At 43.5% G+C, this 26,930-nt stretch overlaps 1 protein-coding gene across 1 annotated transcript in view; it reads left to right on the forward strand.

The window, feature by feature from the left end:
* Positions 1–22,808, forward strand: part of SPTB (spectrin beta, erythrocytic) — a 114,280-nt gene extending 91,472 nt beyond the window's left edge. The window contains exons 25-36 of the mRNA XM_069731709.1: positions 2,413–2,617; positions 8,603–8,977; positions 9,265–9,509; positions 11,225–11,363; positions 13,050–13,134; positions 13,715–13,911; positions 14,794–14,891; positions 17,878–17,947; positions 20,091–20,359; positions 21,488–21,661; positions 22,234–22,276; positions 22,505–22,808. Of these exons, the coding sequence (XP_069587810.1) occupies positions 2,413–2,617; positions 8,603–8,977; positions 9,265–9,509; positions 11,225–11,363; positions 13,050–13,134; positions 13,715–13,911; positions 14,794–14,891; positions 17,878–17,947; positions 20,091–20,359; positions 21,488–21,661; positions 22,234–22,276; positions 22,505–22,666 (2,062 nt within the window). The 3' untranslated portion in view covers positions 22,667–22,808. The remainder of the gene's footprint in view (positions 1–2,412; positions 2,618–8,602; positions 8,978–9,264; positions 9,510–11,224; positions 11,364–13,049; positions 13,135–13,714; positions 13,912–14,793; positions 14,892–17,877; positions 17,948–20,090; positions 20,360–21,487; positions 21,662–22,233; positions 22,277–22,504) is intronic.
* Positions 22,809–26,930: the final 4,122 nt, after the last annotated feature.

Here is a 26,930-nt window from a genome sequence, read left to right on the forward strand (position 1 = left end):
ATTTATTTAATATCTAATCCCTCTCTAAAATGTGCAGCAGGTTGTTGGGGGTCCACGTCCTGAGATTTCCACTGGCAGCTCAAAAAATAGTTCTGCTGCGCAGTGCTTAGGGGGCAGAACAGCTGAGCTCTGTATGCTCAATATAAAGTCTGTACTGACGATGACATGTGGTCTCATACGCTTCTCATTGGGCCTGTACGCACACGCTCATACACTTCCTATAGTGCCCGTATGCACAGTGGAGTGCAAAATCATACAATTCCTCTTGGGCCTGTGCACATAGTGACGTGCAGGCTCATACACTCTCTGTTGGTCCTGTATGCACAGTGGAGCACGGGCTCATACACTTCCTATTGGACCTGTACACACTGGAACGCAGGTTCATACTCTCCCTATTTGGCCTGTACTCACAGTAGCGCGCGGGCTCATACACTTCCTATTGGGCCTGTATACAAACTGGAGCGCGGGCTCATATACTTCCTATTGGGCCTGTACACACACTGGAACGCAGGCTCATACACTTCCTATTTGGCCTGTACTCACAGTAGAGCGCGGGCTCATACACTTCCTATTGGGCCTGTATACACACTGGAGCGCGGGATCATACACTTCCTATTGGGCCTGTACACACACTGGAATGCAGGCTCATACACTTCCTATTTGGCCTGTACTCACAGTAGAGCGCGGGCTCATACACTTCCAGTTGGGCCTGTACGAACAGTGTAGGGCTTGCTCATACACTTCCTATTGCGCTTGTACTCACAATGGAGCGTGACCTCATACACTTCCTATTGGGCCTGGATACACACTGGAGCGCGGGCTCATACACTTCCTATTGGGTCTAAACTCACAGTAGAGCATGGGTTCGTATACTTCCTATTGGGCCTGTACACACACACACTGGAGCGCGGGCTCATACACTCCCTAATGGGCCTGTACTCACAATGGAGCGTGACCTCCTACACTTCCTATTGGGCCTGGATACACACTGGAGCGCGGGCTCATATACTTCCTATTGGGCCTGTACACACACTGGAGCGCAGGCTCATACACTTCCTATTTGGCCTGTACTAACAGTAGAGCACGGGCTCATACACTTCCTATTGGGCCTGTATACACACTGGAGCGCGGGATCATACACTTCCTATTGGGCCTGTACACACACTGGAACACAGGCTCATACACTTCCTATTTGGCCTGTACTCACAGTAGAGCGCGGGCTCATACACTTCCAGTTGGGCCTGTACGAACAGTGTAGGGCTTGCTCATACACTTCCTATTGCGCTTGTACTCACAATGGAGCGTGACCTCATACACTTCCTATTGGGCCTGGATACACACTGGAGCGCGGGCTCATATACTTCCTATTGGGCCTGTATGCACACTGGATCGCGGGCTCATACACTTCCTATTGGGCCTAAACTCACAGTAGAGCATGGGTTCGTATACTTCCTATTGGGCCTGTACACACGCACACTGGAGCGCGGGCTCATACACTCCCTATTGGCCCTGTACTCACAATGGAGCGTGACCTCCTACACTTCCTATTGGGCCTGGATACACACTGGAGCGCGGGCTCATATACTTCCTATTGGGCCTGTACACACACTGGAGCGCAGGCTCATACACTTCCTATTTGGCCTGTACTAACAGTAGAGCGCGGGCTCATACACTTCCTATTGGGCCTGTATACACACTGGAGCGCGGGATCATACACTTCCTATTGGGCCTGTACACACACTGGAACGCAGGCTCATACACTTCCTATTTGGCCTGTACTCACAGTAGAGCGCGGGCTCATACACTTCCAGTTGGGCCTGTACGAACAGTGTAGGGCTTGCTCATACACTTCCTATTGCGCTTGTACTCACAATGGAGCGTGACCTCATACACTTCCTATTGGGCCTGGATACACACTGGAGCGCGGGCTCATATACTTCCTATTGGGCCTGTATGCACACTGGATCGCGGGCTCATACACTTCCTATTGGGCCTGTACGCATACTGGAGCGCATGCTCATACACTTCCTATTGGGCCTGTACTCACAGTGGAGCGTGCAGTCATATACTTCCTATTGGGCCTATACGCACACTGGAGCGCGGGCTCATACACTTCCTATTGGGCCTGTACTCACAGTGGAGCGTGCAGTCATATACTTCCTATTGGGCCTATACGCACACTGGAGCGCGGGCTCATACACTTCCTATTGGGCCTGTACTCATAGTGGAGCGTGCACTCATATACTTCCTATCGGGCCTGTACGCACACTGGAGTGCATGCTCATACAATTCCTTTTGGGCTTGTGAACACAATGGAGCACCGGCTCTTACTTCCTATTGGAAATGATCAGTACTCTTTAAAGTGTCATAACAGAAACAAGACATTTTAATTATTCTTATTTCTGCTCATAGTGAACAGATAATGCGACACCAGGACAATCTGGAAAAACAGTACACTGCACTGAGGGACAGGGCAGATGAGAGGAGACAGAATCTGGACAACCATTACCATATGTTCCAGCTGAAGCGAGAAGTGGAAGATTTGGAGCAGTGGATTGCAGAGAGAGACATCAAAGCCTCATCCCAAGAGATGGGTCAAGATTTAGATCATGTGACTGTAAGTGTTCTTTATACCTGTCTGTGCAGGGCTTCGGTGTGGGCACGGTCCTGAGTATGAAAAATATTTGAGTAGTCCTAGAAAAGAATATTCACAAGTATCTGAAACAACAAACGCTCCTAGGGCCACCATACACAGAAGTAGGCTGATGGTTGAATAACTTTTGAGTGAACGATTGTCTGGAGCACACTGCTGATTGACGAATTCTGATAGCGTGCAATATTCTCACTGTCAGGATTCCGATCTGTTTTGACAACTCGAGCGGTCATCACATGATTTTCATACTTGCTGTCATACTGAATAGATTCTCTTTTTTTCTTCTCTCAATAGAACATTGAAAAAAGCAGGAATAGTTTCTTGTGGAAGATAACCTCAAGTATGCAAATCATATATGAGAGGTCACATGACAAGAGCATGAGCTGACAAACAGATCAGAATTGTGGCAGTTAGCATATTGCACACTGTCAGGATTCAGCAACCCTCAGTGAGATAAAGACATTGCAGAAATGTATGTTAAGTTTGGAACGCCCCTTTAAGTCACAATTAAATTGTACAATTACATAAATGGCCCATACAAAAAATATATAGTCAAAATCTGTTTCATGTAAAAGGCAAAGGGGGCACTCACTCCACCTGGTGAAAGAAAGGTTCAATCTCCAGAGGAGCCAGGTTTCTTTACAATAAGAACTATTAATCTGTGGAATAGTCAATCTCCGGTCACAGCGGAAACCATCGATAGTTTCAAAGAAGGGCTTAGATGATTTCTTAGAAGAAAAATACTTAAGTAAATGTATAACATTCATTTTTTTGGGAGTTTTTCCAGCATGATTGACAATGGTGATCTGGAGAGAAACTTTTTGTTAATTCATTATTGGTTTTTGCCTTCCTCTAGGTCAGGGATATCAAACTCAAATACACAGAAGACCAAAATTAAAAAGTTGGACAAAGTCACGGGCCAAACTTGATATTTATTAAAAAATATCTACAATTGAGGAAGTTTTTCTTTATCATCAAATATGATGAACCTTTTCATATGGAAAAAAAAAGTTAAATGAGTTGTCCCTCCAACAAAGTACATTCTAATTAATAGATCTTAGAATAAAATAAACACATACGGTAATCACAAATGGGGCATACTGGAATAATATATGGTATCTAAGTGCAATAAAAAGCATATGGCCCAATAACCTAATTTAAATTTGTAATAACAAAGGATAAAAAACCTTGACTAATACAGATAATAAAGTATGATGCCAACAAAATTACCTCCCAAACACAGTAAGATACCCCCACAGTGAATTCCTTCACAGTACCTTTCACACATATAGTACGATGACACGACTGAAAGCCCCTCAACCTCCCCATAACAGTATTATTCTCAAACAGTGATCCCCACACAGCCCTCTCTACAGTATAATGGGCCCCACAAAGTCATCCATATAGTATAATGGGACTCACATAGTACTCCATACAGTATAATGGCTTAACATAGTCCTCCATACAGTATAATGGCCCCACATGGTAAACCATACTGTATAATGGCCCACATGATCCTCCATACAGTAGTATAATGGCCCCACATAGTCCTCCATACAGTATAAGGTGTCACGCTCACGCCCTGACTGGTGGGCGTGAGCTCGGGGGGTTTGTGGCCCCACTGTGCCACAAACCAGACTACCCTGGAAGGGGCGTGACTGACAGCTGCCTGGGTTTTCGCTGGAGCCTCTGATGGTGAGGTCAGGCTTGTGCAGCAGGCAGCTGCCAGGTGCTACTCCAGGGTGGTGTCTGGCTGTGGCTGCTGATCCCACTTGGTAGAAAGGAACACTAGGATTGGTGCGGGCATCAGGCAGGACTAGCAGATGAGCACGGATGAGATTCAGACGAGTAGGCTGGCACGGCTGAGACACAGACCTGGCAGAGACACGGCAGAGAACACAGGGCTGGCAGGCACGACAGAGAACACAGGGCTGGCAGAGACACGGCAGAGAACACAGGGCTGGCAGAGATATGGCAGAGAACACAGAGCTGGCAGGTGTGTATGAAGGAACAGGTAGGGACCTGTTCACACAGGGGGTGCAGGTATGGATATGTAGTATGAATGAACAGGTAGGAACCTGTTCACACTGAAGGTGCAGGTACGGAAACAAGCCAGAAGGAAAGGAGAATGAAGGAACAGGTTAGGACCTGTTCACACAGGAAGAGAAGTGCAAAGCTGCAGATAGGAGCGGAAGAGCAGCAAGAGATAGCGCAGCAATAAAAGCTAAGCAGAGCAGAACCACAAGGAATATGGAGAGGACCTGCAGCAAGAGATTTCTGCAGCGGCAAAGCAGAGCAGAACTGCAAGGAATGCGGAGAGGAGCTGAAGCAAGAGATTACTGCAGAAGCTAAGCACAAGGAATGTGGAGAGGAGCTGCAGCAAGAGGTTTCTGCAGCAAGCAGAGCAGAACTGCAAGGAATGCAGAGAGGAGATGCAGCAAGAGATTACTGCTGCCGCAGACGCTAAGCAGAGCAGAGCCACAAGGAATGTGGAGAGGAGCTGCAGCAAGAGATTACTGCAGCCACAGAAGCTAAGCAGAGCGGAACCGCAAGGAATGCGGAGAGGAGCGAGAGGAGCTGCAGCAAAAGATTACTGCAGCAGCAGGAGCGGAGCAGAGTAGAACGGAGCAGAACCGCAGGAGTGCGGAGCAGAGGCAAAGCCACAAAAGTACAGAGCAGGCAGAGCGGCAAGAGTGCAGAGAGTAAGCAGACTGAGAACACAAGGAAAGACACAGCAGGGAAGGAAGCCACAGACAAGGAGACAGAGATAGGACAAAGTACAGACAAGGCAATGGAACAAGACACAAGGACAAATACACAGGGACCATGATATTCTGCCTCCTGGAGGGCGGAAAACAAGATCAAGGCAAGAACACAGAGAAAAGCCTCTAGAGAGGGAGTAACACAGAGCTAGGCCCGGCAAACTCAGAAGCTAAACACAAACTGAGCTAACACATTGCACAGGCCCAGACCACAGGGTGGAGCTGCACTATATACACTATATACAGGAGGCCTCTTGGTAATTGGTCAGGAACTGATTAGACAGATGCACCTGATTCCTATAAGAACCAGAGAGTTCAGGCGCCGCCCCCCTATGCACACAGCCAGGAATCATGCAGAGAGCATAGAAGCAGAATATGGAGCTGGCAAGAGACAGAAACCACATCATTGCCTGGAGCAGTGGGTAAGATAGTGTGAGAAATGAGAGGCCATGCCGTGATGCCAGCAGAGTTGTTACATAAGGGCTTCAAATAATCCTTCATATGGTATAATGGCCCACATAGCATAGTCCTCCATAGGGTATAATGACCCCACATAGTCTTTCATAAAGTACTAGATGGCAGCCCGATTCTAAAGAATCGGGAGTCTAGAATCCATATATACTTTATTTATTCAAATGTAAGAATAATACAATTAATAAATAATAGTAAGAAAGAACAAAAAATGGCTGCACTCACCAGCTCTTGACAATTCTTGTTAGCTCTGTGTCATTAGTATCCTTACTATTAGAGCTCATGTTGGCTAAGCTAAACAGCTTTAAGCGTGGTGGTGGCAAACAACAGGTTAATAAGAGGCAGTGTCAGGTAGTAGGAAAATAGCCAGTTAATAATAGGCAATAGTTCTTTGCAGGAATGCAGATATTAATAAATAGGCAGTTTATATTGCAGAGAAATTGCTGGGCAATAATGGACAATGTCCTTATGTGGCAAATAATAGAGCAATATACCCAATGTGGCAAAGAAGAGGTTAATAAACGGCAGTCTCTCAGTATAACAGTCAGTGAATAATAGGCAGTATATGGAGAAAACACCAAACAAAAGTTCAAAATTGGTGTGAAAATGTCACTGAACCACTTCACAACTAAATATATATAGTTTTGGTAAATGGTATTATCATTTTTTTGACGAAATTCGGCAGAAGCTTGAAGAGCAACGTCACTGGGCCCGCCTCCACGCAGTAGAAACTTGCTGTGAGGTAAAAATTCAAAAATCACACCAAAATGGCGGGCGGAGTGTGTCACAGTACGGCACGTTTCTGATTGGTCGCTCGCAGCAGGCGGCAACCAATCAGACACTGGACACTGTTGACGTCACTTATCTCTGGACATTAGCTCCGGACATTAGCTCCGGACATTAGCTCCGGACATTAGCTCCGGACAGGAAGTTGGCACAAATTGCAGGAAGTAGTATTCTAGGCAATTAATCTCCGGACATTAGCTCCGGACATTAGCTCCGGACATTAGCTCCGGACATTATCTCCGCACATTAGCTCCGGACATTAGCTCCGGACAAAGCCACGGAAGTTGGCACAAATTGCAGGAAGTAGTATTCTAGGCAATTAATCTCCGGACATTAGCTCCGGACATTAGCTCCGGACAAAGCCACGGAAGTTGGCACAAATTGCAGGAAGTAGTATTCTAGGCAATTATATATTAGATAAGGGCCTCGCATAATCCTCCACACAGTATTATGGGTCCCATATAGTCCTCCATACAGTGTAATGGGCCCCACATAAAAAAATATATATACTCATCTCTCCCTGGTCCCCTGCTGCTCCGGTTTCGGCGACGACGAGTGCGCTGAAGCTATTCACTGCTTGGCACAGCGGGTGCTAAGTAGTGACTTCAACGTGCCGTCTGTGCTGAGACATCAGACTCAGAGGGAGAATGATGGCAGAGGGAGTGTCAGCTGACCGCACCCTCTTTCATCATTGCTTTCATCTGTATCCGCATCCAGGATGCCAATTCAGTGGAAAGTGTGATGCCAGTTGGGGGGCCCAGCGTCATAGGCCAAATATACTCACCCTGCGGGTCATAGTTTGACATGTTTGCTTTAGATAAAAAGAGAGAACCAAATTCCTAACATTTACCATTTCCTTCATGCATATCCTTTCCCATCTCTCACCTGAAGATATATAATTCAACCTACTCACTATGCAACTGTGTAATTAACACATCAGGTGTAGTATTATGAGCCAAGTTGAGAATCACATGTTTTTTGTATTACTGCATTTATTTAAACAATAAAGTTATCCAAAAGCTATGTAAGGCTAGGTTCACATCGCGGTAGGGCATTCTGTTTAACAGATCCCTTAAATGGATGCGCTAATGATGTGTCCCAAATTGTCTTATTTTTGGCGATCACGCTAACGCATGCGTTAACGCATGGTTTAATTGAGTAGGCATGCGTTAGCAATAGAGTGCAATGCACAGCGAACGCTTCCGTTCGCTGTGCATTCGCCGTAACATACCCGAAAACGCGGTAGTCCGCGTTCGACGGTGCATTGCAAAGTAAAGGACCATCGCTAACGCATTCCGAGTTTTGACATGCGTTAGGATGTGTTACGCTAATTGAAGTCTATGAGCGCATTAACGGATCCGTTACATTGCGTTAGTGCCGCTTAGAAACAGATCCGTTAAACGGAATGCCCTAACGCAATGTGAGCCTAGCCTAAGCAAGACCAACAGTGTCTTGTTAGTGGTCGTTACCCACCTTTAGAAGCAATAATTGAAGCCGGACCTTGCCTATTATTTAATATTAACCTTAAATTTCACTGTTGAAAACTATTTCAGCTATGTATACATGCATTGGTATGCTTTCACACTGACCGCTATCCTTCACATCTCCCACAATACACATGCATGCTCATTATTGTCGAGCGTGCTTGTGTTCCATTTTGGGAAAGTGCATTAGGCTACCACCAAACACTTTGGTGGGCTTGTCCGAATTGACTTTAATGTGTACAGCAGCATTTAGGTTTAGATCACAGACATGTTTGTATATTCTATATGGAACTGAGTAAGCAAAGTTTACCAGCATGATCCCACTGTTGACTGTTGTGTGACCTGTACTGCTGATTGCTCCTTTTGCTTTATGCCTGATGGAACTTATTCCACTTTTGAATGTTCATTCTTGATTCCTTTTAAATATTTAAAATGCCTTTCCTTAGATTCTTCGAGACAAATTCCGTGACTTTGCAAAAGAGACAGGAGCCATTGGACAGGAACGTATTGACAACGTGAATATTTTAATTGAGGAACTGATTGATGCGGGTCACACTGAAGCTGCAACCATTGCAGAATGGAAGGACAACCTGAACGAGAGCTGGGCAGATCTACTGGAGCTAATTGATACCCGTGTCCAGCTGTTATCTGCATCTTATGATCTACACAAGTACTTCTATGATGGAACTGAAATCCTGTGCATGATTGATGAGAAGCACAAGGAACTACCAGAGGAGCTGGGAGGAGACGTTCACACTGCTGAGACACTGCACAGAGTACATACAGACTTTGAGAGGAGTATTCATTTTATTGGATCACAGGTACATAAATCCATATATCACTTGTATGGAAAGGAGGAGAGATCCCACATTCTCCCTAGCATCATGTAGGCATGTGTATACAGGGGAGGAGAAATCTCTCAGGAGGTAAAGCAGAACAGGAATGAAGCTGTGCTGATACACGAGAGCTAGTGAAAGATGCAGACCCAGCATGTATTACTGGGAGGAACACACCTACACCGTGTGTGTATTTTTCTTGTTGTTAGACATGTCTGTAACCTAGAAGGACAAGGATAATATATTTTACAGATTTACGTTTATTATTGCAGGTCCAAGGTTTTCAAGACACAGCAACACGTCTGTATGCGGCCTATGCAGGCGATCAAGCTATGGAGATACAGAAAAAGGAGAGGGAGGTGACAGAGGCCTGGAAAGCACTTCTGGATGCTTGTGATGGGCGCCGAACGGAACTGAGCAGTGCAGCTGAGAAGTTCCATTTCTTCAGCATGGTCCGCAATTTAATGCTCTGGATGGAAAGTATTATGAGACAGATTGAAACCCAGGAGAAGCCGAGGTATGGGACTTGTTTATATGCGCATGTCCAATATTTACCCTCATTTTAGGTAAGACATTATATAACAATGCTTTATTTGAACCATTGGTTATAATTTAGTTCATGAAAAGACTGATTAGTTCACCTTGTTACATGCGTGCACAGGAAAAAATGCTTAGAGCACAGAGAATACACAAATCCCAGGGTCAATGTCCAGATTCAAATGTGCAGAAAAAAATGGAGTCTAGCAGTCCGCATAAATAAAAATCCACTATTAATTTTAAATCCATTAAAAATCAATAAAACATTTTTTTGGCCCAAAAGATAAATCACACTTGCATATTTCAAGCTGATAGCAACTTTTATTAATACACAAGTCCCTAGTTGGGAAGTTGATTTTAAGATCTAAGGTTAACATTTCTCCTTGTGGAGAGTGACATGCAGTGTAAGGCTGCCGTTACACTATCAGTATTTGGTCAGTGTTTTACATCAGTATTTGGAAGCCAAAACCAGGAGTGGAACAAATAGAGGAAAAGTATAATAGAAACATATGCACCACTTCTGCATTTATCACCCACTCCTGGTTTTGGCTTACAAATACTGATGTAAAATACTGACAAAATACTGATAGTGTGACAGCAGCCTAAGGAGACTAAGGGTACCGTCACATTTAGCGACGCTGCAGCGATATAGACAACGATGCCGATCGCTGCAGCGTCGCTGTTTAGTCGTTGTGTGGTCGCTGGAGAGCTGTCACACAGACAGCTCTCCAGCGACCAACGATGCCGAAGTCCCCAAGTAACCAGGGTAAACATCGGGTTACTAAGCGCAGGGCCGCACTTAGTAACCCGATGTTTACCCTGGTTACCATTGTAAATGTAAAAAAAAAAAACACTACATACTTACATTCCGGTGTCTGTCACGTCCCCCGGCGTTCAGCTTCCCTGCACTGTGTAAGCGCCGGCCGTAAAGCAGAGCGGTGACGTCACCGCTGTGCTCTGCTTTACGGCCGGCTGGCGCTGACAGTGCAGGGAAGCTGACGCCGGGGGACGTGACAGACACCGGAATGTAAGTATGTAGTGTTTTTTTTTTACATTTACAATGGTAACCAGGGTAAATATCGGGTTACTAAGCGCGGCCCTGGTTACCAGTGAAGACATCGCTGGATCGGCGTCACACACGCCGATTCAGCGATGTCAGCGGGTGATTCAGCGTCGAAATAAGGTGCTGGCCTTCTAGCTCCGACCAGCGATGTCACAGCAGGATCCTGATCGCTGCTGCCTGTCAAACACAACAATATTGCTATCCAGGACGCTGCAACGTCACGGATCGCTATCGTTATCGTTGTAATGTTGCTCAGTGTGAAGGTACCTTTACAGGCTGTGCACTGCTCCTCTGAGAAATTAAATATGCAAATTGCCCCTTCAGAGAGAAAGAAGAATCAATATCAACCCTATTTTAATGGCTTATTTTTTCCCCATCAAAGCAATTTGGTGTAATGACTATCTAAGGGTGTCCGCCTCCAGAGTACTTTGAAGTGGCGCTCCAACGGTGGAGCATTTATATGTTCTGGTTGAGGAGTGGGAGTAAGGTTCCTCATCGGTTCATCTCCACTGAGTTTGATAGAAACAGGCATATTAATTAAACTTACCCAGCCTGATCCTTGTGTGTCACTAACAGGTATATTTAACCATTAGCAAAAAATGTGCTTATGTACTTTTTATTTTGATTGACAGAGATGTGTCTTCTGTCGAATTCTTAATAAAACACCACCAGGAACTGAGGGCTGAAATTGAAGCCAGAAACACCACTTATGACAGCTGTGTTGGGCTAGGTGAAACTCTTCTGGCTCGTAATCACCCGGATTCAGAAGAGGTAAAATCCTAAAATGTTTTATTTTTTAATCAGATTTTTTTTTTATTTCACTTTTTTCTATTGTACATTTATTAGAACAAATAAAGCAATATATCGTAATATACATTCAAAATGAAACCAAACACCCTCTCTGTCTCTTCCGCCATAACATATATGCTTTGAAGAACATTTTGTTTCTCATAACAACAAGTCATTGACAGTCCTAGTAAATCTCCCGTACCAATTTGACTAATGTCTGCCAGCCCGGTGTAAACAGGATATGTGCTGCCGATAACATGATGCTATATGAGGACAGAACATTTTATAGGCATTGTATGGCGGCATTATGTTGTATGGTAAAGTAGAAAGAGCTTCTGGAGCGCCCGCCAGGGCCGTGGGGATACTCTGCACCAGGTCGGTTCTTAAAAGGATCTGTCATGGCAGTGGTAACCCAGTCCGTGTCCCTGGGCGTCCAATAAAAGAGTCAATGAAATCAAAGGGGAATAAAGTTTATAGGGGAAAAGGGGAATTGTTCATGACGCCATCCATGGTGTTCAGTCAATATGGCCGACGCTGCAGTTCAGATCCACTGGGGCAGTTGGTGAGGCAGCAATGATGTTTCTGCTCTCCAGAGGCAGATATAGGGGTTAATTGTGATGATGGTGGTTGTGGTAGTTGTAATTCAGGGCAAGTGACGCAGGAATAATTCAGAGGACACAGCTGGGTACAGTTTTCAACGCTTTACTCACAGTTCTGCAGATTACTGTCTCCAGCCGTGTGCTGTGTCCTCCGGGTCTGTGGTCCAGCCAACCCCCAGATGATTTGGGGTACACCGTTCCAGGACTCCTCTCTTATGTTCCTTTCCTGGCCGTCTCGCTGCGCTGGCGCCCACCTCTTCTGCCCTGCAACTACACACACAGTGTCCCAAGCCAGCAGCCGCTGACATTGTCGGGTCACGTACTCTGAGTCCCCTTGGTCCTATATGGCTGCCTTTTCAGCAAATATGTGTGGATGTGGCTGTGGCACTTACACATACCACAGCCTCCGGCTTACTAGCTGAGCCTTGTAGTTCTCCACTAGTCTTGGGGGCGGGTTCCCCCACTGCGACCTGGTCCCTTCACCCAACTCTGGTGGGCGTGGATGCGGGCCCCACGGGTGGATTACTCACTACCTGTGCTCCTAGGACCCCTTCTTTCTTCTTCCTCTTCTTCCCCGTTCTCTAGCTCCCTCTCTCTGGGAGCTCCTTTCTGCATGTCTCACTCCTTCCCCTTCCTCTCTCTGACTGACTTCTCACAAGTTCTTCCCCTAACTACATGCTCCACCCACACCCTCTACCTAATAACCCTCTCCAGACTGGGAAGAAGCCATCCTCCCTAAGGGTACACCCAGGTGCCCTGACTGGAGTGTTGAGGTGTTGGATGCTGGTGATAAAGTCCTGGGTAGTGCCCCCTCCTTACCTGAGAGTGGGATACCACACCTCTGGATGAGGTGCAGTACCTCTGTGGCGACCGGATCTCAGGGGTGCCACAATTCACATCAATATAACTAATCTGAGCAATAGCTGAGTAACTTTGTGAATACATTACTTAACTTGTACTGATTCTGTACTATGGTCCACAGCTGCATTCATAATACTCCAACAAGTATTTTTTATGTCATATAGTAAGTACATGTGCTCCTCTAAGATGTTATCCTATAATCCATTAGATAAAGGAAAAGCTGGGAGAACTCGCTGAAAGAAGGGCCGAGATGATGGAGAAATGGGACAAGCGATGGGAATGGCTCAATATTTGTAAGTAAATCCAGGCCGCCACCTAGAGGTCAGATAGAAAATTATGAAACACAGGCCGCCACCTAGAGGTCAGATAGAAAATTATGAAACACGGGCCGCCACCTAGAGGTCAGATAGAAAATTATCACTGAGCGGAAATTATGGTAACTTGCACCTCGTTGTGGGAGTTCTTTCACAGAACTTTCATCGTTAGTAAAGGTTAACTTTGGTAAAAGTTCTCTTTTTTTCATTTAGCAAGCAGTCAGTGACTTTGCATTCTGTCCATAGACTTCACAAGAGACCTGTCCTCAGGCCTGGATCCGTAAGGTCTCATTTTTGTGGACAATCATATTGAGTTGGCATTTATGCCAGAATATTATAATGTTTGAGCGTCTTCAGGATAGCGTCCTGCATATCAGTCACATTTTGGATTATATCAGATTTCTTCTTTTGGCACTATTGTCTGACGTGACCGTAAGCAATCATTGTATACCTTCGCCTCCACTGAAAAGCGTACTTGGCTTTTTGATAACCTATATGAATATGGCCAATGATATTCTGCATGTAAAGGTTAGTAATATCTTTATGTTGTTCTTTTTAGTGCTGGAAGTTTGTCAGTTTGCAAGAGATGCCTCCATGGCGGAAGCCTGGCTAATAGCCAAGGAGCCTTACTTATTGACCACACATGTTGGAAATAGTGTCGATGATGTGGAGAAGTTATTAAAAAAGCATGAAGCCTTTGAGAAGTCTACAGCGACATGGGAAGAAAGATTTGCAGCACTTGAGAGGTTAACTACGGTGCGTCTGTAACATAATACACTGCAACGCCGCACCAGCTGCTTGTGGTCCAGCTCTCTGGACCCCTGGGAATGAATTAAAGTAGAATCTAAGACCCTCAGCTATATATACATATACAAATACAAAACACATAGTATACATACTGTATTTATATATATATATATTTATATATATATATATATATATTGAATTAAGAAAAAAACTCTTAAATGATCCATAAATATCAACAAAGAACAAATGCAAAAATACATTTATATATAACACATGCATATATATGTATACTATATATATATATCATATATACACACGCGCCACATATACCGTATATGAATATATAAAACACACATATATGAATACATTACCATCCACTTCTCGTGTCTCCCTTTCCTCATAGATTGTAAGCTTGTGAGCAGGGCCCTCATTCCTCTTGGTATCTGTTTTGATCTGTGTTTATTGTTCTGCTGTAATGGATATTGTCTGTACAAGTCCCCTCTATAATGTAAAGCACTGCAGAATATGCTGGCGCTATAGAAATAAAAAATATTATATATATATATATATATATACATACACACACATACATATGTATATATACAACACACAAACATATATACAGTGTATATATATATATATATATATATATATATTTGTTCCTCATTGATATTTATGGATTATTTAATTATTTCTTCATTTGATTTCTTGCATATAGACCATGCCTTCATTGCGTCACACCCCTAACCGTAGCATATGGTGGCCTTCATCTGTGTTGTATTACTATATTCTGTAGTGACAGGTGCTGGCTGTCAGCAATTATATTGCCTTATCGCTCTACTTTTCACCAACCCTGAATGGCACACTTATTATACTCTTTCTCCTATTCAGTTGGAACTGTTGGAAATACGCAGATACCAGGAGGCCAAGCTGCAGCGAATGGCTCTGGGAGCTGATGTTGAAATGAGAGAAGTCCGGGCAGAAATTCAGTAAGATGGAAAATAAAACTGGAAGGAGTTGCTGCATAAACAACATTCATCCATAACTGTTTGCTTGGAATGTTACTGGTCGTATAACCCACCGGACACAAGAACGGAAGTTCTAACTTCCCTTGTTTGAATAGAGTGGTGGTGATCGTGTCTATAGGAGTGATGATGGTCTCGCAGTACCACTCCCATAGACGCACAGAAGTCAATGAAGCAGTGGTCTTGCATGTGCACTACCTCTACCTTCCCATACAGGACTTTAGGATCCTCGTTCTAACGATTGATGGAAGTCCTAGCAATCAAATCCCAAGGGATCATACATTTATTACGTCTCCTGTGGATATTGGGATATGCCTTTTAATTTTTAAATGATTAATGCCAACTTCATAAATGGGTATTGTTGGATAGTGCTTGTAAATACAAGTAATTTTTCAATTTTCTGCTTACTAAAATTTTCAACCGTTTTTGAGATATTCACACTAATTTATAGCTCATTAACTTGGAGACGGACCGCTTCTGCTAGACAGAGGATGCATAGTGCTCTTTTCTATAGAGCTTGCAAGCCTTGTTTTGAAGCTGTGCAGGATCGCTGGTGCTCACAGTTACCTCCTAATCCCAGCCAGCTTCAGCACAGTACTTACAAACGAAACAACAGCGGTGGTCGGTCTCCTAGGCAACAAACAGTAAAGAAAAGTGTTAATATCTCAAAAACGACTGCAAATTTTCATAAACAGTAAATTGCAAAACTGCTTAAATTTATAAGAACTATCCAAAAATATCCCTCTATCAAGATGGGGATTAACCCTTTAAGATGCTATTGTGATCTACCCAGTTTTCAAAGCTGGTTTTAGACAATAATTTCCACTTGTATGATTTCTCGTGAACTTACTTATGCAGTGGAATAAGGAATTGTCTAAGGGTCACTTCCGTCTTTCTGTCTGTCCTTCTGTCTGTCTGTCGCGGATATTCATTGGTTGTGGCCTCTATCTGTCATGGAAATCCAAGTCGCTGATTGGTCGTGGAAAAACGCCCACGACCATTGCCACGACCAATCAGCGATGGGCACAGTCCGGCGGCAAAATGGCCGCTCCTTCCTCCCCGCAGTCAGTGGCCGCTCCATACTCTGCTCCAGTCAGCCCTCACACAGGGTTAATGGCAGCGTTAATGGACCGCGGTGTAACGCACTCCATTAACGCAGCTATTAACCCTGTGTGACCAACTTTTTACTATTGATGCTGCGTATGCAGCATCAATAATAAAAATATCTAATGTTACAAATAATAATTTTAAAAAAAAAACGTTATTCTCACCCTCTGACGTCGCACCCTCTCCTCGGCAGTGCAAGTGGCAGGTTCCGGTGGCAAGGATGCTATGCGAGAAGGACCTGCCATGACCTCACGGTCATGTGACCGTGACGTCATCACAGGTCCTGCACTCATACCAACCCTGGGACCGGAAGCTTCCGCGTGCACTGCACCCAAGCGCCAGAACTACAAGGGGCCCTCGGAAGGTGAGTATATGTTTATTTTTTATTTTAAGTCTTTTTTAACCTGTTACATACGTGGCTGGGCAATATACTACGTGGCTGGGCAATATACTACGTGACTGGGCAATATACTACGTGACTGGGCAATATACTACGTGGCTGGGCAATATACTACGTGGCTCTGTGCAATATACTACGTGGCTCTGTGCAATATACTATGTGGCTGGGCAATATACTATGTGGCTGGGCAATATACTACGTAACTGGGCAATATACTATGTGGCTGGGCAATATACTACGTGGCTGGGCAATATACTACGTGACTGGGCAATATACTACGTGACTGGACAATATACTACATGGCTGGGCAATATACTACGTAGCTGGGCAATATACTACGTGGCTCTGTGCAATATACTATGTGGCTGGGCAATATACTATGTGGCTGGGCAATATACTACGTAACTGGGCAATATACTATGTGGCTGGGCAATATACTTCGTGGCTGGGCAATATACTACGTGACTGGACAATATACTACGTGACTGGGCAATATACTACGTGACTGGACAATATACTACATGGCTGGGCAATATACTACGTGGCTGGGCAATATCCTACGTCGCTGGGCAATATCCTACATGGCTGGGCAATATACTACGTGACTGGGCAATATACTACGTGACTGGGCAATATACTACGTGACTGGACAATATACTACGTGACTGGGCAATATACTACGTAACTGGGCAATATACTATGTGGCTGGGCAATATACTACGTGGCTGGGCAATATACTACGTGACTGGGCAATATACTACGTGACTGGGCAATATACTACGTGACTGGACAATATACTACATGGCTGGGCAATATACTACGTGACTGGGCAATATCCTACGTCGCTGGGCAATATCCTACGTGGCTGGGCAATATACTACGTGACTGGGCAATATACTACGTGACTGGGCAATATACTACGTGACTGGACAATATACTACATGGCTGGGCAATATACTACGTGACTGGGCAATATCCTACGTCGCTGGGCAATATCCTACGTGGCTGGGCAACATACTACGTGGCTGGGCAATATACTACGTGGGCTGTGCAATATACTGCGTGGTCTGTGCAATATACTACGTGGACATGCATATTCTAGAATACCCGATGCGTTAGAATCCGGCCACCATCTAGTTGTTATGTAATCATGTATTGGTTTAGTCACGCGTTTCCCTCTAACATATTTTAAATTTTTTCTAAATGGATAAACCAGGCTATATAAAGAAATGTATAGCAGCGTGAATCTTCCCCAGCAATAATCGCTGACTCCTGGTCATTTCTGAAGCTGTACCTTCTGGGATCAACTAGTTTCCAAGATAGATTAAATTTTAATATTTTTTTTTATTATGGATATAGATGAAAAATGAATAGAATATGATCTCATTGTTCTTAGTAGTAATAATCTGGAAATTAATGCTTTTCATATGATTTTAATCCCAGTATTCAACCAAAAGAAGAAAAAGAATATCTAGACCCCATTCCTGACCCCACAGCCGCGGAGGTGGAAGAGGTGAGCTGCAACATATTTGTCTCCCTTCAAACTGAACTCTGGTCTTACCTGGTACAGATGTGTGTCCAAACCTTTAAATTAAATTAAATTAAATCAGCATTTTCCTTTGTACTAGTGATAATTTAGTGATGAGCGAATGTGCTCGGATAAGGTGTTATCTCAGCATGCTCGGGTGCTAACCGAGTGACTTCGAAAAATATGTTCCAGTCCCCGCGGCTGCATGTCTCACCACTGTTCCACAGCCTCAACACATTGCGACAAAAGCCTCAGTTTTCTTGCCTTAGCTTAAAAACCACAACCAAAAGAAAATGTGTGAGCGCAGCCTCCACATCAGTCTTTGGTCAGATTAGTTTCCATGTCATTGAGATAACAGGCTTGTAAACAATCCAAAAAAAAGGGTCCATTTTTATTTTGCACCTTTTAATCTGTTTAGAATCTCAGTGCTGCTTTATTTCTATAATTGTAGGAAATATTCATGTTGTACCAAATAACAAAATGTGTTCTGCAACATTTACCTAATGTGTGTAAACTCACTCTGCAAGTTAGTCCCAAGAAGTCTAGACGCCCGGATACAGTCTCCTTTACCCGTAATTTTTTGTCACATGCAAGTGTTGCTTCTGCCGTGTTCAGACTGGCAGAAAGCCTACAAAGCAGACTGCTACATATCTCTGCGTTAAGAAAAAAAATTTGTACTGAGCCAAGAAGTTAGACAATTAAATAAATAAACCTCAAGGCACGATGCACAAAATAAATATATAAGAGGGGGAAAAAATATATCCACCAATGTGCACCAATGGAAACAATAATGGACAGATCCGGAAATTATATAGAAAAACGAAGAAAAACCGAGACAAGAGTCCAAGATGAAGTGTAAATAACAATATTTATTAAAATATAAAGTGGAACGGTGGGAAAGAATACCACACAAAGCACACCACCAGGGACATATAAATGGTACAAAAATAGTACAAAAAAGTATAATAATAGATTTATCCGTATCAATAAACCGTATTGATAAGCCATATAGCGGTGTAAAAGAGTAGATGAGATGCTATCATATTGTAAGGTGCATGTGCAATAGTATAAACCGAAGGCTGGAGGAGACCAAGTAAAGTGCTAGCAGAAATATAAGAAATGGTACCAGCTAGTGCTACTGAATAAACTAAGTAAGGACCTGGTGGACCAAGTAGCCAAATAAGTATGGGGCACCTAGCTAGCAGAGCCAAAACTAAATAAAGTGCAAGTATTACAGGTCAAAACCAGCCAATAGATGTTACCTGCTATATGAAGAGTGGATCCCTGGGATGTGCCGAACCCCGACGCGCGTTTCGGCGTCTGCCTTCGTCAGTTAGTTTTGGCTCTGCTAGCTAGGTGCCCCATACTTATTTGGCTACTTGGTCCACCAGGTCCTTACTTAGTTTATTCAGTAGCACTAGCTGGTACCATTTCTTATATTTCTGCTAGCACTTTACTTGGTCTCCTCCAGCCTTCGGTTTATACTATTGCACATGCACCTTACAATATGATAGCATCTCATCTACTCTTTTACACCGCTATATGGCTTATCAATACAGTTTATTGATATGGATAAATCTATTATTATACTTTTTTGTACTATTTTTGTACTATTTATATGTCCCTGGTGGTGTGCTTTGTATGGTATTCTTTCCCACCGTTCCACTTTATATTTTAATAAATATTGTTATTTACACTTCATCTTGGACTCTTGTCTCGGTTTTTCTTCGTTTTTCCAAGAAGTTAGACAATATCTATGAAAATTCCAAACTTTATTATGTAAGTAAATGAGGGTAAAAGCAGGAGTATAAAAAGCGTCACGAGGACAAGAGGAATACATAAAGCTGATAGTAGACAATGATATCGATGAGAACATAATAAAAGCCATATAAATTAAACAAAGGGATACAGTAAAGGGTTATGGCAAGATGTTTTATGTATAAAAGTAATAAAATACTTGATGTACATTTTTACTAGCCCATTGTCTTGCAGCCATACTGATTTTATCCTTTCTTCAAAAGTTCTGTATTTTCAGGCAGTCATTTTTCTGAATACTGTCTTCAGTAATTAATGATTGTGAACTGATCATATGAAATTTATGCCGGGTGTCTCTTATATTGTGAATTAGGAAAAAGAAGTAACAGAACATGAATGGCGGAGAAGAGAGGATATTATGATGGAGACACAAGCAACAGTCGAAGAGGTGAAGACCACCATAGTGGAGCAAGAGACCGAGCAGATATGGCCGAGAGATTACAGTGTATTACACCCAACGGTGATTGTAACAGAAGAGGTTTCCACTCCTACAAGTCTGTCTTCTTCTGTCGGTATTCAGATGCAAGGAAACTTACAAAGGAAACATGACCTGGAAGGACCACTCAAGAAAGCACAAAGCAGGTACTATCGGCGTCCATAATATGGTGAGGGTGACGGTACAAGTCCAGTTTCTTCAGAGCAGTTATATGATTATGCTTGGCCTCGATACATAGAATATATTATATTACTGTTGTCTTTTTGGAGGCTCATGCAGTCTTAGATGGTTCACCCTTAATGCTATCATTTATTCTCTAGCAGCTTTTGCATTGTATAAGTATATACTGGTGCTACCACGCTGCAGACACATCACTGCATTGTGTAAGTGTAAGTCGGCACAAGTTGGGGTTGTTTTTTTTTTTTAAACCCTCATTCATTTGCACTATACTGCAACGTGATATGAGCATGCAGCTGTGTGACCTGTGTCGCAGCCACAGTCACCGTGTAGCCCCAGCTTAAATCTAGTGCACATCCTCTGAAGAAATCTTAAAGGGGTTGTCCAGACTTGGGGTTCATGTCTACAGTCACTCAATGTGACTACAGATTTTACAATCATCACAGCGCTCAATGTGTGCCGATGCTGGGTAGCAGGCGGGAACGTGACTGCAAGTTTTCGATTTGCATACATGTGGTCACATGCTAACTAGAAGTTCACGGCCTCGCTCAATGCAAGTTGCAAGCCAATTGAGCGAGAGCGGGCACGTCTAGTCGGAATGTGGCCTGAAGTATGCAAATAGTACCGGAGAATCATGACAATGCACATCGTGAGGATTCCTATAGAGTGACTGCAGACTTGAGCCCCAAGCCTGGACAACCTTAGCCAGTTCTTGGATGAGATTCGCTGATTTTATAGTAATTTTTCGTGCGGTTTTTTTTTCGGATTCCTTGCACTTTACCTGTGTGACGTCTCATGACTTTGCTGGTATTCTTACAATAGTATTCAGTAAAGAACGGCTGAATCGTATCTTGTACTTCCGAGCCATATCTTTACCACGGTGCTTATATAGTGACATCCATACGGACCAGTGTTGGACTTGTGATTACACATAGCAGATGGGCCGGAGAATGGTAAGAGGGCCCGATTCTTCTGCCATTCCTCAGAACCACACCTACACCCCTCTTCTAGAATAATACCAATTTGCGTTTTCTTGTATGAAATCATGGAAGTAGAAAATATTAAAATATATCAATTTGTATTTATCTTTTCTACAGGACCTGGAACAATGTCTTCTGCGTGCTAAAGGATAACGACTTATTTTTTTACAAAGATGTCAAAAGTTTTTCCCTGGACGAAACTTTACAAGGCGAAGAGCCACTGTTCCTGGGCAGTGCATCTTGTGAAGCGGTGGTGGACTATAAAAAGAAAAAGCATGTTTTCAGGCTAAGGTAAACTACTAAATGATATACTGACCCCGAATACCACTATAGAGAACGAATAATCTCCCATCACAGCGTCAATGAAATGTATCGCTCGCGTCACTCTGGTCCGTCTTTAGCGCTGCTCGCTTGCGCATGCACCGATTCTACGCTGCCAGAATTTCAGGTGATCAACCACCACTCAAGTGAGTCTTGCAGTCATTACGCTCTGTCCACCATTCTTGTGGCCGCTGGAGCCGAGCTTTTGCCCAATTGGTGATGTCTGCTAGCGCACTACTTGACCACAGCTCAGTGATTGGCTGCAGCGGTCGTAGAATTGATGGATTGCACTTCACTGTAGGACCAGCGGGAACCTCTAGTGGCAGCACCATGGAGGATTTAATAGGTACTGTAAGTAACGGTTATTTTTTTTATTTTATAACATTCCCTGCTCTTGGGAAAATTTTAGAAAAAGCCCTTAAATGTAACTAGTAATTGTCAAATTGTAGGTCCATGTTCTCATCGATTATTTTTTAGTTTTAAGAGTTTGAACCAACAGACAAATAAATAAAATGAAGTAAAAATATTATTTTATTTTCCAGGCTGAGTGATGGCAATGAGTGGCTCTTCCAAGGAAAAGATGAAGTAAGTAGCGTAGATTAATGTGTATTTGTCCTACAACAATTGCCCAGAAGATGTTAGCATGAAAGCATGCCCTCTTTTCTCTGGGGTCTCCATTCGAAATGTATCTGTCTCATGATAAGAGATTATTCTCTTATGTGCAGAAGATAAGTGATTTTCGCAATATTTGCTGTAATACCTCCTGTGCGTATTTGGAACAGTTACTTATAATCTCATTTTTGCCAATTTTAGGCTGATCGTCAAACCTGGATTGACGTTCTCAGAACCTCGATTGCTGAGACATCTGATCAAAAACCAAAGTCTAAAAGTCTGCCTCATCCTTCCACGTCTACCACAGAGGGCAAGCCGGAGAAAAAGGAAAAAAGATTTAGTCTCTTCCCATCAAAAAAATAGTATTTAAGGAACCCAAACCAAGTACTGTCTTATTTCTCAGAGGAAACCATCTGAGCACTACAGTTCCTGGAACGGGTCAGTTCGTGACCACCCGAAATCACAAAACTGTCTACGCACAGTACAAGCAAGCATTTGTGGACCAAACCAATTCACTAGAAACCACCACTTTAATATCACTCTTTTCAAGGAATTGATGGATTGGTTTAGTTCAGAATGTGGCACTCTTCCACTTTCAATGGTGGATATCGATCTAGGCACTTACACAGGTGCTCCTACAAATACATATATTTTCTTCTTGTCTGCAGTAGTGAATGGATTATTTCAGTTTGCATGCATTTTGATAAGATTTTACTTGACAATTTTCCACCAAAATTAATGTTACTTGATTGGGCCAGCAAGTGTCTTTTTTGGGTTCGTAAGGGGTTGTGCTGTGCCCTGCAGAAAACAGCTTTCGGGGCCCTGGATGTCTGGCTTCGCGTCGTAAAATGCAGCTATCCTTGAGCGTCCGGCATCATTTCCTTATGTGTAGCAGCCTGTATTGGATGAGATCTTCCTAATAATCCATCTGTGGAAATTATCTTGCCACTTTCTTCACCAGTGTGACTCAGGAGGTCATTACAATAGTAGCCATATTCCCATGGCCCTCTGCAAATGCATATGATAGTGGCGTGACATGGGGATTTTTTAATTCCCCCTAAATATACAGTATAAGTAAGTCAAAGCCTAATACAGCTTTGTACTAAAAAAAGAAAACAATTTTAAAGGGAAAATGTCAGCAGGTTTTTGTTATGTAATCTAGGAGCAGCATGATATAAAGACCCTTTTTCCAGCAATGTGTCATTTGCTGGACTGTGTGTTGTTGTTTTAATAAAATCAGTGTTTTATCAGCAGCAGATTATCACTACTGGACTAGGTGTCTTGTGTTTCCTAGTCCAACTGCACCCCCACCACTGATTGGCTGTTTCGGTCAATGCACAGTGAACAGAGAAAGCAGCCAATCGTTGTGAAGGTGGGGTTATACAGAGCTCCACCTTCAAAGAACTGCTAGATCTGCAGCAGAAAAAACTGTGATTGTATCAAAATGACAGCAAGCAGCTCAGTATGTGACACATCGCTGGAATCAGTGCCTCTGCCCCTACATCGTGCTGCTCTCAGATTACATAACAAAAGCCTACTTACAGATTCCCAATAAAAGTATGGCTATTCATAGAAGGGGTCCCGAGCTGATCCTCTTGATTATGTATGTATGCCCAAATAGGACATCTGCACCAGGTTTATTTCTAAAGTGTGGCTGAATGTAAACCTTAATATCGCTGTCTTTATGAATCACAGCTAATGGGGTCTTTTAAGTATAAAGAGTTGTTTCATCAGGTTTTCTCCCATAAGATACTGCGAGCAGCATATCGCAAAAACTCCAAACAATTCCAACTGTTAACCATATGCTTGTCACGGTACCATGTGGGTCACAATGTGACCCCATTCATTGCACGATGCCGTAACGTAGCAGCGACATAGTGTAGCCCCCCCAGCCTAATGAAGGCCAATCCTAGCAGTTTGACATCCATTATTAATATGGGAATTACCCATTAGGGCTCATGCACACGAGCCTATAGATTGCATGTGGGCTGTCCGCTTTTTGATCGGATAGCGCACGGACAGCGCACTGACCCATGTTATTCAATAAGGATGGTCAGATGAATGATTTTGTTCTCTGCCCGACTGTCCGTGAGAAGAATATGGCAGCGAGCACTACTTACATATATCAGATGAGGCTGCTCCATTCAAGTCTATGGGTGCTTTAAAAAAAAAACATCAGATCCCAAACAGAACATCCGTGTGACCTCCAAATTTTACGGATACATTTCTATTATAAACCTAGGAAACCATATGTTCCTGGCTGCTTTCGTAGTTTGTTTTCTATGATTTTCGGGACCTGCGATGTTAGTGCACAGGTGCAAAATTTGGACGTGCTATGTGGATGACGCAGGACATCAATCAAAGCCGGAGGATGGCGATTTGGAAAACAGAGGAGGCGCAAACAACACAGCGATGACACCATACAGACCGGACCGTAGTCCAGTGTTTAAACCCAACCTCCGAACTTGTAATAACTAATCGGTCGGACCCCCACGGTCTGATGACCCATCTCGAGCATAGGTTATGAATACTTTCTGACCATCCAACCACTGTTATCTATGCCAGATCCATATGGTCTTAGCTCCTACAAGCAAATAATGCAGAAGTCTGTTAAATATTTTATCTTTATACCTACTAAAATATCAGAAAACCTAATAATAACTTGCAATACGGAAGGAAAAATTAGTATTAATGCGTGGCAAACCCTTTGGGTGTGTGTTAATGACTAGTGATAAGCGAATGTGCTCGGACAAGGCGTTATCTAAGCATGCTCGGGTGCTAACAGAGTGACTTCAGTGTGCTCGAATACCGTAATATGTTTGTGTCCCCGCAGCTGCATGTCTAGTGGCCTTTAGACAGCTGCAACAGATGTGGGGAATCCCTGTTTGTTAGGCTGTCCCTCCATGTGTTGCTGTTGTCTAACAGCCGTGAGACGTGCAGCCGTGGAGACGCAAACATATTTTTCGAGCACGCCAAAGTCACTCGGATAACACCTTATCCGAGCACGCTCGCTCATTACTTATAATGAGGCTTTTCCTGATCTGTAGACTGCTCTGCATTACCTGAATTCTGTGTCATGATCGGACTGTACAACATCATCTGCAGCTTTCTCGTTACATATCTAGAAGCGTGGTCTGTCTTTTGTAGTTTTAATTGTATATGCCTGTACTAATTACAGCAAACTGACAGAATCACATACTATGCCAGAGATAAGAGATAAAAATGACAGATAAAAAAAAGCTGAATTTGCTTCAAGGGAGTCGGTCACCTCCAAAGGTCTAATTAAACCACTTGAAACTCAGGAGCGGAGTGTGCGGCTCCATGTATTGCTATGCGGCCGCGCGCTCCGTTCCACAGTGACAGCGGCAATGCCGGGTATTACCATGCGAGACTCGGACGTATTTCTCGCATGTGGCCTTAGTGTCCATGCGTGTTTGACAAGAGGGGTAACACCCAGTTTTAATATATTCATACATTTCCAGGAGGAATAACAGAGAAAAAGCACAACAGACTTGGGGATCAGGTCTGCAGTCACTCTGAATCCTAGCAGTGCAAACGATGCACGATCTCTGGAGTTTCCGCTGTCGTCTCTGGAATTTGCGTATTTCTGGCCACATTCCGACTAGACGTGTCCGGCTTCACTCAATTCACTTTCATTGAGCAAGGTCGCACACGTCTAGTCTGCATGTGACATCATGTATGCAAATCAAATACTTGTGGTCACACACCCCAGCACACTGCTTGCTGTGAGTATTAACAAGTCTGCATTTAGGTAACGTTCACACTAGCGTTATGCTAGTTTGCGTTGGGCGACGCAGCGGCGACGCATGCGTCATGCGCCCCTATATTTAACATGGGGGACGCATGCGTTTTTTTTTGTTGCGTTGTGCGACGCATGCGTCATTTTTGCCGCTAGCGTCGGACCAAGAAAACGCAACAAGTTGCATTTTTTTTGCGTCCAAATTTCGGCAAAAACCGACGCATGCGTCGCAAAACGCAGCGTTTTTGCGTGCGTTTTGCTGCGTTTTTGCGTGCGTTGTGCGTTGCGTCGCCGATGCAGCGGCGCACAACGCTAGTGTGAACGTAGCCTTAAATAATGACTGCAGATTTGAACCCCAAGTCTGGACAACCAAAAAGCTCCATAATTATTTTGTCATAAGGAATACATATTTACTATAACAAAAAAGTCAGGAAAGCCTGACAGCAGTGGCGGACATACTATTGGTGCACAGGGGCCCACCTCCACTTCCAAAATAAATGGAATTGTGCACCATCAAAAACTATTGGAATACAAAGAGTCCAAATGCTGTTTTCACACAGGGACCCTCTTCTGTCTTTGTCTGCTCCTGTTTAGTCCAGTGAAACAAGAGCAAAGTATGGAAGACAATACTTTATTCATCCAATGCTTTCATCTGTTCCCGACGATACCACTTGAGTCCCAGCCATAGGAATCCCCACATGCGGTGTAGATAATTCATGCGTTGTTGCTTGTACATGTGCCTGTGACATCCTGCAGCTTATATATACATTTGCAGTACTTTTATCTCGTTTCTACTACTGACCTCAAAGTGGTGCTAATGATGTCAAAGTCCAAAGGCTTTACGTGTTCAGATGGGTAAAAAAAAAG

This window comes from Ranitomeya imitator, chromosome 1 (genome assembly GCF_032444005.1).
Source record: "Ranitomeya imitator isolate aRanImi1 chromosome 1, aRanImi1.pri, whole genome shotgun sequence".
Classification (NCBI taxonomy): Eukaryota; Metazoa; Chordata; class Amphibia; order Anura; family Dendrobatidae; genus Ranitomeya; species Ranitomeya imitator.